General features: G+C 48.8%; 6 protein-coding genes across 6 annotated transcripts; 1 reads left to right on the forward strand and 5 right to left on the reverse strand.

Moving 5' to 3' along the window:
* Nucleotides 1-91: 91 nt before the first annotated feature.
* LCP9604111_8351 (uncharacterized protein) lies at nucleotides 92-382 on the reverse strand (the record flags this gene model as incomplete). Its single annotated transcript, XM_039076485.1, has 1 exon — nucleotides 92-382. The coding sequence occupies one exon, from the start codon at nucleotides 380-382 to the stop codon at nucleotides 92-94; it is 291 nt and encodes a 96-aa protein (XP_038925736.1).
* Nucleotides 383-1,887: 1,505 nt separating this feature from the next.
* Nucleotides 1,888-2,694, forward strand: LCP9604111_8352 (YggS family pyridoxal phosphate enzyme; the record flags this gene model as incomplete). Its single annotated transcript, XM_039076486.1, has 1 exon — nucleotides 1,888-2,694. The coding sequence occupies one exon, from the start codon at nucleotides 1,888-1,890 to the stop codon at nucleotides 2,692-2,694; it is 807 nt and encodes a 268-aa protein (XP_038925737.1).
* Nucleotides 2,695-2,937: 243 nt separating this feature from the next.
* Nucleotides 2,938-5,938, reverse strand: LCP9604111_8353 (AP-2 complex subunit alpha; the record flags this gene model as incomplete). The annotated part of the gene is made up of 4 exons (XM_039076487.1): nucleotides 2,938-3,048; nucleotides 3,107-5,046; nucleotides 5,100-5,434; nucleotides 5,487-5,938. 4 exons carry the CDS (start codon nucleotides 5,936-5,938, stop codon nucleotides 2,938-2,940), a joined length of 2,838 nt encoding a protein of 945 aa, XP_038925738.1.
* Nucleotides 5,939-6,121: 183 nt separating this feature from the next.
* LCP9604111_8354 (uncharacterized protein) lies at nucleotides 6,122-8,267 on the reverse strand (the record flags this gene model as incomplete). The annotated part of the gene is made up of 3 exons (XM_039076488.1): nucleotides 6,122-6,224; nucleotides 6,295-6,318; nucleotides 7,294-8,267. The coding sequence occupies 3 exons, from the start codon at nucleotides 8,265-8,267 to the stop codon at nucleotides 6,122-6,124; spliced, it is 1,101 nt and encodes a 366-aa protein (XP_038925739.1).
* Nucleotides 8,268-10,673: 2,406 nt separating this feature from the next.
* LCP9604111_8355 (putative copper resistance protein Crd2) lies at nucleotides 10,674-11,126 on the reverse strand (the record flags this gene model as incomplete). The annotated part of the gene is made up of 3 exons (XM_039076489.1): nucleotides 10,674-10,744; nucleotides 10,813-10,908; nucleotides 10,967-11,126. 3 exons carry the CDS (start codon nucleotides 11,124-11,126, stop codon nucleotides 10,674-10,676), a joined length of 327 nt encoding a protein of 108 aa, XP_038925740.1.
* Nucleotides 11,127-12,203: 1,077 nt separating this feature from the next.
* LCP9604111_8356 (homeobox domain-containing protein) lies at nucleotides 12,204-13,982 on the reverse strand (the record flags this gene model as incomplete). Its single annotated transcript, XM_039076490.1, has 4 exons — nucleotides 12,204-12,442; nucleotides 12,506-13,140; nucleotides 13,198-13,335; nucleotides 13,390-13,982. The coding sequence occupies 4 exons, from the start codon at nucleotides 13,980-13,982 to the stop codon at nucleotides 12,204-12,206; spliced, it is 1,605 nt and encodes a 534-aa protein (XP_038925741.1).
* Nucleotides 13,983-14,330: the final 348 nt, after the last annotated feature.

Here is a 14,330-nt window from a genome sequence, read left to right on the forward strand (position 1 = left end):
AATCGAGATCCCAACCCCCCAACACCAAAGCTTTAAAAAAAATAATAGACAGAGAAGAGAGAGAAAAACAAGTCAAATGTAGATGTTGCCACTAACGCGACCGCAGACCTCGCCATTGATACCACTGATACCAACGGCGCCCGAAAGAATCCTTTTCACCAAGGGAATCTTGAGATCGGCGGCTGGTCTTATTCTCCTTCTTGCGGGTCTCCTTCTCAGATTTGAAACCACGCGTGGCATGCGAGTTGCAGAAGCAATGCATGTGCACGGTCTCGACGCTGATGCCCGGGCAATTATTCCGACGATGGGCGGCACAGACGCTGTTGCCGGCGTCTTCTTCGCATTGGCACCATTCGTAGAGTGTGAAGTATTGGCGACACATAATGCTCTTGTTGGATGCTTCTTTGTTGCAGTTGACTGTTGACTGTTGACTGTTGCGGGGCGTCCTGCCGATTCCCACAGTAAGTTCTGGATATTTGCAGTTGCAGTTGACAGTTGATGGACGATGGACGATATGGACTTGGTGGTAGTTGAATATGTAAAGCAGATTGACTGCGATATGAAGATTGATGATGGTGTATGGCAAGGATATGAGGATGTCAAATGCCCAGTGTGTAAATGGCGTGTGAATGGTTTCGAGCGTCGCTGACTAGCTAGTAAGCCTAATCGGAAAACCTCGGAAAGTATGCTTTGTAGCTGGTGATGTCGAGATGCTCAGATATTTGAAGGCTTATTCAGACCAGCTGAAATGGGTGATGATATGGAGAGTTGACGACGTTGATCAGCAAGCAAAAAGAATAGGCAAAGAAGAGCAGCCTATTAGCCCTTTAAGTTCTTCCAGGCCTCATGTAATGATGAGTGAATAGTCATTGACCGCGTCTATGAATGGAACCACGGCTATTGATTGGAGCTGACGTCAAAGAAACCATAAACTTTTTTGCTTATTATGATGGGTATTATTATAGTTATATTCTTAGTGGGCTTATACCTTGCCTAGACCTTACCCCATCCGTCGGCGGCAGGTTGCATCTGACACCAGGTCGTATTCTCGCCGAGGGCGCCATCGAACTCGGTACCGCTATTTTGGCTTGGACAGGTAGTCTAGGCAGCAAACTTGGCGCTCTGGTGGGGACTGGGGGTAATGCAAATGGGAGTCTCAGAAGAAAGACTAGAAAAAGACAAGCAGGCGGCTATTTTCTGATTCAACAGGTTGGACGGAATTAAAAATAGAGATCAAGATCCTGCATCGAGGGACTAGTTTGAAACCCAACGGCGACAATCTGATCGACAAGACCAGCCGAGAGCCAGTCAGTCCTGACAGGTTGAGACGAACTGAGGGGATCCGCCCATACCCGGCGCTCCGCAGTCTCTTTTCCGACGATGCATATCTGTGATTGGAGCAGAGGTCTGTCTGGCTTGCCGCCAGGATCTCGCATCGGGATTGCCTACCGGATGACTGCAGAAATAGAGTTTGTACGGAGGACTCCATATGTCAGTTGACATTCTTAGGATGTAGATGATCTCACGGATCTCTCGATTCAAAGATGCAAACGGAAAAGCGAAATAGACGGTGAGGCGCAAGGCCAGATGTGGCGCAGGTGAGTCACGTGCGACGGAATATTCTCCGAGGAAATTGCTGCCTAAGGCCCTTATCGAAAGTCTAACTTTCTATTCCTGACTAGCTTGGATTTGATTCATCTCAACTCAATTGACTGAACACATCATTGAAGTCCCTATCTGAACTTATATGAAATTCTTCAAAACCCTAACAACAAATCTATACGTCAACAACAATCAGAATCAACAGAATCAACACAACATCAACAACATCAACAACAACCCCACCAACCTGCAATGACAACCAACACACCATCGCAACCACCAACAATGAACCCAGCAACACCAGCACGCGCCAGCACACTCCTCTCAAACCTAACATCGGTGCGCGCCCGAGTGAGCACAGCGGCCCTCCAATCCCCAATCCCCAGTAAACCAATCCGCCTCGTCGCCGTCTCTAAGCTCAAGCCCGCATCCGACGCATTGGCACTGCACCAAGCGCCAGGATCGCAAGTGCACTTCGGCGAGAACTACCTTCAAGAACTACTCGAGAAATCGCGGCTGCTGCCCGCAAGCATCAAATGGCACTTCATTGGCGGGTTGCAGAGCAACAAGTGCGTGACGCTGGCACGGGACGTGCGCGGACTGTGGGCTGTCGAGAGCGTGGACTCGGAAAAGAAGGCGAAGTTGCTGGATAAGGGGTGGGGGGAGAGGGGGGCTGAGGTGGCGGCTACGAACCACGACGAGGATGGGAGGCTACGTATCTATGTTCAGGTTAATACGTCGGGCGAGGAGAATAAGGCGGGTGTTGAGCCTGCTGCGGCGCCGGCGCTGTGTCGATATGTTCGTGAGCAGTGTCCCCGGTTGAAGTTGCAGGGTTTCATGACTATTGGGGCTATTGCGCGGTCCCGGGCGACGACGGTGGAGAATGAGAATGAGGATTTTGTTTGTTTGAGGGAGACGAGGGATCGGGTTGTTAAGGAGCTTGGGTTGGTTGGGGATGAGGCTGAATTGGAGCTTAGTATGGGTATGAGCTCGGATTTTGAGGGGGCAATTGCTCTTGGTAGTGATCAGGTTAGGGTTGGAACTACGATCTTTGGGGATCGGCCGCCTAAGGCGGAGGCGAATGTTGTTTGACTTAGGACTGGGGGTGGTTATGAGTTACGATTTCGTCAAGATTAAAAGTGTTTGGGCTTCTGGTGTCACCGCTGAGAATGCTGATCATTAGATGCATGTATAGCATATCGCACCTCTATTTGTTACTAAACTGACAAGGATTATACAAAAGATGCGATGTTCCGCCAGGAACATTTGCTAATATTTTACTCGATAATTCAATTAGAGATATACATGAATGCTTCCATATCACCTGCAGACGCTTTAATCGAAGGCTTCGTCTGCTCTCATGCCCTGCGCCAGCTTCAGCTCCATCTGTTTGACCAGTGGCCCGGGGACCTCTTCTTGGGTGGCACGAACAGTGACGCGATACATCTGAACGAAAGAGTTAGCATGACAATACGAAACGAATTGGAAGACTTCTGATACATACCTTCTTCTCGTAGTTGGGCTCCAGCCGCAGCAGACAGCCCGTCTTACCCCCCTCGAATTGGTACACGGCGCACCCAACAATGTTCTGAGAGTTCGGATCGACGCCATCCAAAATCTTGAATGCGAATCCCTCGACAATCCTCCGAGTGAACCTCTCGTTGGTAGTCTTGTTCTTACCCAGCAAGGCAAAGGTCTTCTGGGATTCCAGAGGTCCACCGCCAATCTGGCGCCATCGCTTGAAGAACTCCTCGGCTGACAAAGACGAGGATTCCATGTATCGATGCATCAGGACAGGCAGCTGGAGTGTGTAAGCCTGGAGAGCACCGGCCAAGTATGAGATACGGATGGTAGGCGCATCCGCGAAGGGACCATGAGCGGTGCAGAACAGAGTCTGCTGTGTCTGCCCGGCAGCCGCGACTGTTGGTTCGGGCAGGTTCCTCGTGTCGATCTTCAACTGAGGAGAGGCCGGGTTGTCGACGGTGGTGGTAAGAGACCCGATGGGGTACGTGGACTTGTTCGAGATATAAAGCTTCACGACACCCATAGGACCGCGGTACTCCGAGCGCAGTCCGACCTGGATCTGTGCATCTTCGAAAAGCACACCCTCGCGCGAGAAATACAGTCGGTTGTAGCCGATGTCCCATTCTGGGGTCAGATGAGCAGCACTGGCCATGTTGGGAGCTGGGGCTGTGGGACCGCTGAGATCGAGGCCTGCCAAGTCGCCCGATGAACTGGCCGCATTCGACGCGCTTGCCGGGCTGGCTGGTGTATTGCCGGACCCAGTGCGCGTACCATTGACGATTGTCGTGAAGGTGCGCTTGAGACCGGTGTTCTGTGCCAAGAGCATTTCCTGCTTGTCCGCATTCGCGTCCTTGCCACCGATAACCCAGGTCTTCTTCTCACTCGCGCCTGCTGTTTTCTGGTGTAACCGAGAAAGTAGAATAGAGGTTCGCTCTGAGAATGGCGGCATCTCATCGCAGACCGTCCGCAGCAGATCGTCGGTCGGGAGAGTCGCCAGCGACAGGTACTCAAATGCTCGTTGCTGCAGTTCGGAATCAGGGGAATGGCTGTATAGGCGGAATATTTGCAAGAGCTGGGGTTTGATTTCGGGGAACAAATTCACAAACTTGACAAATGACGAGAGGATCATCGCCCGCGCGTTGTCGGAACTGGAGAACATTTTGGCCTGCAGAGCCAGGAATTGCTCAATAGGGCTTGAGCCTGCGTTTTCGGCGATTAGGTGGCCGTACTCGCCCAAGACATAGCAGCCGATTTTCACCAAGCTTTCGTGGCAATCAGACTTCAGGTAGCCTAGCAGAGTGTGTGCTGCATAAGCTTGTAGTTCTTCGTTGTTGGTCACGATCTGAATCACTCGTTGCCATACTTCGTCGTTGACATGTTCACCTGCCAGTGAGAGCAGTTTCAATGTCATATCGATGTACCATTGTGCATCGGCGGCGTATTTCTCAGTAAGAATGGCGACCTTAAGTACCATTTCCTCTCGAATGGCATAATCGGCAGTCTGCAAATATCGAAGAAGCTCGTTAACAATGGGGCCGGCATTACTGGTATCGCACATGCTGTACAACAGGTCCAATCCTTTGCGACGAACACTGATGTCGCGGTCTCGGAGCGAGCCTAGGATAATGTTCTGGTGCTTTTTAATCGGGTCAAGGGTCTCAGCCCGAGCGGCGAAATGGGTCAGCGCATCCAGACCAAGGTATCGAACGTTAGTCTCCCGAGACTGAATGTATTTGCCTAGACGGGTGGAGATTTGCATCATGAGATTGTGCTCAGAGTCGAGGTGGATAAGGAGGTTGATGGCTTCGAAAAGGATGGCGTTTTGCGCATTGTTCTGCTGGACATTCTTGGGTGTTTCCATTGCAGCTTGCATCATCTGGGAGAGGGACTCTCGAATAATCTCGCGAACATGGCTATCCTCTGTAATTGTATGTGAGAAACCGAGTAACGATTTGCCAGAGCACTAAACATACCTGATGGGGGATAATATTGCAGCAGGCGCAGGAACTTAACCTGGATCCATGGACATGGTACGCGGTAGTAGAGGTAGTCCGGAGCAATATCATTGTCAACCACAATCCGCTTCAACCGCTGTGCAGCCTTGACATAGCAGCCCTTGTATTCCTCTGGCAGGTCTTGAGCTAGTGCCATGACCAAAGAGGTGACAGAGAGCGTTACTCCCATATCAGGGTCATCCATGATCGATATGATTCGTTCGGCCCATTCGTTTCGCACGATGCCGGGGTATTTTCGATACAACCGAAGCAGCGTTAAAGCAGCCTTCTTTTTGACGAAAGATTTGGAGGTACTAAAAGGTGTTAGAATAATCATAAACAGAACAAAAACCGTTCTAAACCCACGGTGAGATGAGCAGCCTGTGAACCTCCGAGCCGAGCGCTTCTCCCAGCTCTTTACCACCGACATTGGCCACAGCATGCAGGGCCAAACAGTTATTCAATTCATTATGATCGAGCAGATCCTTCCGAATACTGTTGACAACCAAATGAAGCAGCTCATGCTCCTCATGCAAGAATAACGTGACAGCCAAGTATCCGATCTGCTTCTCAGAGTACTTAGGCGAGGTAATCAAGTTAACAGCCTCGAGATGGCCAAAGTCCACATCGTAACCCTGAATGTAGACATAGAGCAATTTGCAAACGTATTTCTTTTTCTGATAACCATTAAGATTGCCAGACTTAAACTTCTGCCGGATATTGGCCAGCTCCTTGTTCACGCGCTTCTCCTCGAGTTCTCTAGCGCGGGCATTCCGCAGATCAGCAATGAACTGCACAAGCCCTCGCATTGACGACATAGCGGCGATGATAGCGTAGTGCAGTTATCAGCCCACGGATGCGAAAGAAAAGACGACTACAGTATGGCGGGGGTTTTCGGTCGAGGTGCGCCCTCGCATGCCACGCGGGATTATCACCTCAGGGGGTTCGCGATCGGACGCACAGCGTCACACAACCATGTCCCGGTTATGCTGGCGTGTCGATTATGGGGCATTGGCCATGCAACGTGTCGGATGGTGGATTTCCGGGCTCGTGGGAGCTTCTTGGAAAACAGGGGGTTGGGTGTTGTGTTGAGGGATTTGAATTCTGGGGAGCTTGTCAGCACTGGTTGGTTGGTGGGGGACCGGAGCTATCCGATTGAACCGCGACAACATACAAAATAGCGCTCAAATTAGAGATCCTATGATAAATGAGCCGGGCAGCACGCGAAGTCGAGATGAGTCCATCCCCGTAACTTGTCCGCTCTGTATTTCATTTGGGTCACTTCCGCTGTCGATCAGCCCGGTTCCGCTGTGGCGGTATGTGGCGACGGAGGAATACTGATCCGATGTGGCGGTGCAAATGGCAGGTGTAAGTGTGTGTACGGAATAGATTGTAGTTATTTATTTGTCTGGACAGACTGATTCCATGTGGAAATCCAAAGCAAAAACACTGGGCAAGAGGCCGGATTATAGTTGTTTTAAAAATCTGCATCTTCCCATTGCAAACAAGCTTTGAGGCTCGACACGTTGTACCTAAGTAGCTATACGTACCATTTTTCCTCTGCCGGGCGGGGCTTTCCTATCTTAGCTGCCGCCGCTTTTACGAGGGCGCTCAGAGTCAGGCTCACTGAGTAAATTTTCACCATAGAGGGTGATATTTTTCGAGATAGAAACATGTCAACAGATAAATAAAGAACGACCCGAAAAACGGCTGCAATCAAAGCGGAAAGTGGGCCCTAGACCGATGTCATGAGAAACGAACTGCGGCTTCGAAAATGATGAAATGCATCTTCCCTCGAATGTGTTCTGCTAACCGATCAATCACATCGCGTTGAACGAATACCCACCGAGTGGCCTTTCTCCCAGACAGCAATCGCATCACGTTGTCCTCAGTGATATGACTTTGGATGTTTTCTCTGCGGATGCGGACTAGCTGTGTGCTGAGGGTAGAACAGATGGGGCCCCTGACAATATTAGCTTGCCCAGGTCGCCAGAGGTGGTCGAATTTCGGGTGAGGGGTAGCCTGTCTCCTGCAAGTCCAGATGTACTCTTTCCAGTTGGGAGAATACCATAGATTCTCCATTCGGAGGCTGTTGATGAATGGTCGCTGAACCTGAATGTGAATAATGCAGGTATCGGCTGCAGGGCTTCTCCTTTCTGCAAATTTGCGGTACTCTTCAGCCGTTTCAATTTCGGGGGTCCAGTATTGCGCATTAAAATCGAAATTGAAGTCTCCGCCGGGGTATGTGCTGAGTGGTCTTAGGTTGACTGTTCCATCACTCTCAATGATATCACCCGCTGGCCCTAATTCATCATATGCCTTGCCCTTGTATAAAGAAATGTGATCGGCGAGGATATTGGCATCAGGCTGAACCATCACATATGTGTCTGGGAACTGGAAATCTTGGGGTGTCATGTTGATCGTTGCGGTCACGGGTTGCTGCTCAGATGGGTCTTGGTCTTCTCGGCTCGGCTCATGCCTGGGCCGCTTATGTTTCTTTTTATGAGCTATGCGCTTGTTTGCATGACTTTGTAGCAGTTGCTGTTGACGAAGAAGAGCGGCATAGTTGGTTTCAACGGTATCTTGTGCCCAGTAAGTGAGGGTCTGGGTACCGAAGATGTGTGAGAATCTCGGGTCCGTGATTGCTCCTTGAATTTGGTGCGTAAGACCAACATCAGCGAGCGCCTCCTGATGGCTCATGTTATCGTATTGTCGTCGGCTAAGAGAGGCGAGATGTGCAGTGACATATGCCATTAGGTCATCAGGATTTTGGCTTGGACTTGGGCGGCCGCAATATCGGTCACAGATCAGTCTGGCAACATCCGGTACGAACCCAATATACTCAAGCACCTCGACACTTTCTTCTGCCATTGGGATGTCGAAGGTTCGGATGACATTGGGCTGGAAACCATGGGTGGCAACAGACGCAGAAGACGACGACGAGGTGGTGGATGAGCTTGACATAGATCTTGGTGCACTGAATGCAGCGGAAATTTTTCTTTTACCACTGGCGTTTGTGGATGTATTCGGCTGAGGCTCGGGAAGGAGGATTGCAGCCTCTTCAAGGCATCGTATCTGTTCTAGTGTGAAAACACCAGGACCGGATGGGAGATCTGGATGATGTTCGGGAATGGCTTGGAGGGACATGGTGGGTAAGTTTGAAGAAGATAAATCGAATATAATGAGATTCAAAGAAGTGAGATTGAAACTTAGAATGAATTAAGAAGAACAAAGTAGTGAGACTGAAACTTGGAATGAATGGAGAAGAAGAATAGGATGCAAGGTTCAATGTTATCCTTTGAATATAGATATAAAGTTGCAGAAAATTCCTGATTAGGCTTAGTAGGTAAAAAAACACTTTGAGAAGACCAACTGGAAAAATTACTGAAAATACTGCCGGCCGACTAGTATTCTTGTTTTTTTGCTACATCTACAGGGTATAAATACCCTACTATTTCATAGATCATTCATCTCTCTCTCTCTCCTTCTAAGTTAGTGCATAATTAATTTCGACGATGCAACTTGGGTCCTAATTTGCACGAACCTCAAATCAAAACAGTGTAATCCAACAGCATCGACCTGGCAAACATAGGAAATATAACAAGATAACTAGCGGGTGTCTTGTCAGTTCTAGAGACTTTTATCCAGGTCTGCAATATGAAGCCGGAACACTGAGGGGCAGCGAATAGAAAACGGCCTTTTGGTTGTCTCGTCAAGTCTAAATAGGTCAACAAACCGGGATGCCACGTCTTCGCTTCAATAGATAAGCTCTTCTGATTTTCTCAATTACCATGACTCGATTGAAGGCTTTTAGGTCCTACGACAGGAAGAAGCATGGTCGGACAAGCTAGGGCCAGGGGGCAAAATGATGCCTATAAGTCAGAGTAGAATGACACAGACTGAAAACTGGTACGCGAGGCTCTCGATTATCGTGGCATGACGGATAATATATAGTCACATTAGCCACAGGCCCCCTGCAAATTCTCGCGCTCCCACTGGTAAAATTGCGAGAGTCACTTACATCTTTCCATTTAGGCCTCGGCCATATATAACAAACTCAGAGCTCAGGATTATGCAGGAAACGGTCCTGCAACTCTCATCGAATAGGAGATCTTGAATATCGACCAGGTTATCGGTTTTCTTTGTGGCATCAGACAATCTGTATAATAGTTAGGCTTTTGCTCTTGCTAAGGGGCTGACAAGAGACAGACCCAGGATACTGAAGGCTGCTGAACTTATAAGCAGACTTCATAAGACCTTGAGTAGAAATGCTTGAAACTTGGATATGTTCACTCTAGGAGGGATCAGTGTTTCTTTTATATACTTTGACTCTTAGCTTTAGCACTCACGGCTCTCGCGAGTGGGTACCAGTACTTAAGCTCCTAGGATCTATATTATCTCACCAATCATATCGTGGTGGCACGAAATGTCTGAGAGCTCCTAGGAAGTCCTATCAGACTTTAGTTAGAATGAGGTATTTTCTGATTGCTAGTTAGAATATTTTAGATAAATGAGGGGCCGCAAATTTCGTTATAGGCGGCTAGATCATACAGTAGGTATAATCAATAGGTCTAGAATATTTTTGCGGATATCTATCACTAGAGCTGAAGTCGTATTCCTAGGAGTAAGCAGTCGGGAGCAAGAGCGATAGTCCGTTAAAAAATCAACTAAAAAAAATCAGAATAAAACACTAAACTAGATTTATAAACCTCTAACTAGGGTTTTCTAAGATATTCCTAGATATTGTAGAACCAAAAATGGAGGGTTGGGTATTTTCCGCAACTATATAGAGCTCGGCGAGGTTGAATAGTGGTATAGGCGCAGAATAGTAAAGCTAATAATGTGGCCCCACTGTGCATTTGCCTTCTAGGTAGAGGCGTAACAACCAGGATCGACCGCCAAATTGATGACACCAGCCTTTCGTTGAGGGGACAACGGTCAAGAGTGCCGGGTGAACGACTGCGTTTGGATGGGGCTAGCGTGGTGCATTTTATTGAGGTGAGCTGCTGACTTAGCTGCTCCCTGTGCTTTGCTCCGGTGAGCAAGGAGCAAGTCTTGAGCTTATGTAATAATCAGGTGGTGCTCAGTGAGCAAATCAGAGCGCTTAGGTGACGCTCAGTGAGCGAGTCATATGGCTTATGTAATGATCGGGTGATGCTCAGTTCTACTCAGTGAGCAAAAGCGGCAAAGCCTGAGCACTAAAACGGAAAGGGATAGCCAAGAAGTGGCAGAGGAAATCAAGTACGTAGGTCTATTTTAAGAAGTATGTATATTCCCGTTTCGAAGCCACCCAAGCCCATTTTACAGCTTTGGCGCATTGAATATAACCTGTTGTTACTCGTGATAACTTATTCTCTGTATATTGTAGTAGGCCGTGAATAGTATTAAATTTGCATCTCGTATCTCATCCAGCAGTTATTGATAACCCTAAGCAACCTCACCCAGTAAAAATGCCCAAGCCCAAGACGCCACCCCATCAAGACGGGGAAAAAAATGCAATTTTCAATGATAGGGAACCCCATCAAAGCAAAAAGTACAAGTGAATCAAGTCACTTAAGCACTGCCAGTGAAGTCAACCTCAAGGGCGGAATCAATAGCAGCAGCCTTCTCACAGGTACAAGAAGCTAAAGCCGAAGTTAGCAGGATATTCATTGAATAACACGAATCGCATTCGTAGTAGGAGAAAACTCACCCTGAGGACGGCTGCCACAGGCACAGGTCTCACCAGAAACAGCCTGGTTCTCAGTGACCGCTCGCTCACAGGTGCATTGGCCAGCTGGGCGAGTGCCTATTTCAATGTTAGTATAAAGTTTATTCTAAATCACTAGAGTAGGGAAATCACATACGGCATGAGCAGCGGGGACCAGAGATAGTGTTCTCAGAGGAAGCCTTGTTGCAGCTGCAGTGGAGGGCGCTCTGCTGGCCACATGAGCACTTAGCCTGAGCGGCGCAGACGCAGGAGCCGTCCTGTGTGGTCTTGCAGCAGGTGGTAGTGGGGTGGACCATTTTGGCGGGTTGATTTGATATGACGTCGGTTTCTGAAGATCGAGAGGTAAGATGAAGTTGAGGAACTTGTGAGTTTGTGAGTTTGCAAGATTGATGGATGGATTCCTTCGAAATGATATTGCTTTGAGTCAAGATGAGAGTGTGTGAGAGAAAGAAAATAACACTCTGCTTTTACGAGTTCCTTTATACTGTTCTGCATGCGTCAGAGGATGAGTGGTGATTATCAATAGCTGAACCTTGATTGGCTGTGAGAGTGGGTGTCACGTGGTACAGTGTTATCTTTCGTGGACGCTGATTGGCCCATTGCGGAAAACAGCAAATAGACGTCGCTTGAGTGGCGGGACGATGTGGCCTGATGGTGGATGAGCTGAGACAAGAAGAATTTGATTACTTTTGTCTTGACTCTGATTCGACAGGCAGGATTTGGATGACCTATGTTGCTGGGTTGTACTTGTAAGGTTAGTGTGGGGAGGTTGGAACTGCTTAATTGGAGCTACGACCTTACATAATTTGTCGAGTATTGGATTGTTTACGGCGGCATGAAAGTAGATGAAAGTAGAGAATTGTCGAGGACAACTTGGTTTATTGGTTCAAGTGAATTGTAGACTCAGTGGTCTGTCTGCTTCTAAACACAGTGGCATCTCTATACCATTTTGACCTTCCACCCCGAGGCTATGCAGCGAGATCAGAAACAATTAATATTAGACAAACTGTCCCCCAGACAATGAACGCTAGATTCCAGACCAGACCAGACCCAAAGAAACGCGACAAAACGGAAAGATGATATGAAAACAAACGAAACGTAGATGCATGCAAGAAACAGATTTTAAAAATATGGTTGATAACACAGGACAAAGAAGAAACCCAGAAACCAGAAACGGTGAACGCTATGAGAACGATTAATGATTAATACTCGCTGATATAGATCGCGGATCCTTGGTTAACCCAGCTAACCAGTTAACCAAAAGGTGGAGGTGATGAGATGGAGACGAAGGAGAAAATGCGGAAAGCAAAACGAGCATGTCGTATAGCAGACAAGTAACAGCCGACTTTTTTCAAGGATGTCTTACTCCCCTCTCACTGCTGGATATAGTTGGGGTAGTTGTATGATGGCTCGGAAGTTGGGAGACTCAGAGTCGAGGTATTTGCTTGTGTGTAAGGAATTGGTGTACCCATTGGGCCTGCGGTGGCGTCGTAGGAATAGGGCCGATAATTTTGTGCTGCCGAGACTGGCAGGTTCTGCATGGTGGCTATAGGTCGGCCTTGGGGTGGTAATTGAGAGCCCATTCCAAGATTGTAGCCCTGTTGTTGCGGGCCTGTATAAAACCATGTTAGGAAATCGGGTTGGAGAATGTCGAGGCAAGGAAAAAGATACTAACCTAGATTGTTTATGTCATAAGTAAGATGTGAGCCTTGAGTGTCTGTCGGTGACACCGAGCCCTCAAACGGTTGATGTTGATCATAAGGTCCCATGCCTGGATGACGAGGCATGGCATATTCTATGGGTCGTCTCATATAGGGTAGAGCTGGCTGATTTGGCTGTGGCCCCGCGAAACGATTGTGCATAGGATACCCCGCATACGGCGATGGATGGGCCGATGCATCGGACAAGCTACTTGACCTGGTGACCGGGTAATCGTTGCGGATGGTTCTATGTAAATCGGACATGGAGGAAGACGCAGCAGGACGGAACATCATGTTCGACTGAGACATGCTGTCGTTTCGTCCAGTCGAGGACATGTAGGTTCCTGCTGTCGATGCAGAGCTGAGAGGTGAGACGAGATAGTCGTCTTCATTTGGTCGAGCGTAGCAATCGGTACGCAGTGTTCTCAAAGCCCCGAAATCCGGATTCGGAACGCCATAGCCTTGTGGAGATGCCACTGGCGTGATACCTGATTGTTTGCCCTCAAAGGGCGTGCGGAGAACTTTTGTGGTATCGAAATCGTCAGGAAGGGCTCGAGATTTGAGCATTCTCTCCCGATCATTCGTAGTGAGACGCTTGAGCTTTGCTCGCCTGACAGTACACCTACGTTAGTCAAGGACAGACGATTCAACTAGTTGATCACCCTACCTATTTTGGAACCAGACTTGCACTTGACGCGGGGTCAACCCAGGGATTTCCCTCGACAGACGTTCTCGATGGGCTGCATCGGGATGTGCCTGGCGAGTGAACTCACTCATCAGAAATCGGGTTTGGTTATGTGTTAATCTATAGTTCTGTCAGCAACCATGCGTGGTACTTGGAAGATAAGAAATTCCATACCGAAAACGCTTCATCTTCTTCTTCTCCATCGAAGGCGATCTATTGTCATCGCTACCCATCATATCCTTATCGTCATCAGGACTGATTGTCGATTCTCTGTCGTGGTCGTCTCTCTGGTCATGCGAGCCCGAAAACGATGAAATACCCATTTCCTCGGGATGACCGCCGTGCCCGACCAGGGGCTGAACAGCCAAAAAGCCCCGCTGATTCAAACTTGGGATCTCCAATTTAACACGCGGAAGCATATCCTGTTTCGCCGCCTCCAAGCGGTGGTTGACCGTATCCTGTGAAACATCTCTCTCCAAGTACGGCGCTGAGCCCATGCTGACGGGCTGTGCCGCCGGGTTATTCAAGGCGTTTTCAGCCTTATAACCAGTCGGCTGCATCTCCACAGGACGAGCGGGAACGTGCACAGGAACAGGAACGGCAGGCTCCTCTTTCTTCTGCGCAGATAGCCGTGGTGAGATAGTCCTAGGCCCTAAAGAGAGTCTCTCGCTATTGCGGGCTGATAGATGAGATGAAACCGCAGAAAGGGGCGAATGAACTGGCGAAGATAAAGAAGGCAACCAAAGACAAGGGCCACCGACTGACATGGTAAGGGTCTAGTTTGGGTGCGGGTGCGTGTATGTGTGTGTGTGTGTGTGTTGCCCTTACCCACGATAATTCAAAACCAAAGACGAATTCTCTTTTGAAAAGGAAAAAGAAGTAGAGTCAAGACTTTCGTCAACAGAAGCAATAGGAGAAATTCTAGCCCAAAAAGGATACCGTAGACACCCCCCCCCCCCGCGGGGGGGGGGGGGGGGGGTAGGGCGGGGCGCCCGGGCGCCCGACCGAACTGGTCAGTTGGCGGAAGTAACCCGAAAACGAACACTGCCCCCGAGCAACTAAGATCGCTAAATCTTCAGAGCTCCTGATACCTCCTAAATAAACCGAATAAAAAA

Source organism: Penicillium roqueforti (genome assembly GCF_015533775.1).
Source record: "Penicillium roqueforti strain LCP96 04111 chromosome Unknown scaffold_31, whole genome shotgun sequence".
NCBI lineage: Eukaryota > Fungi > Ascomycota > Eurotiomycetes > Eurotiales > Aspergillaceae > Penicillium > Penicillium roqueforti.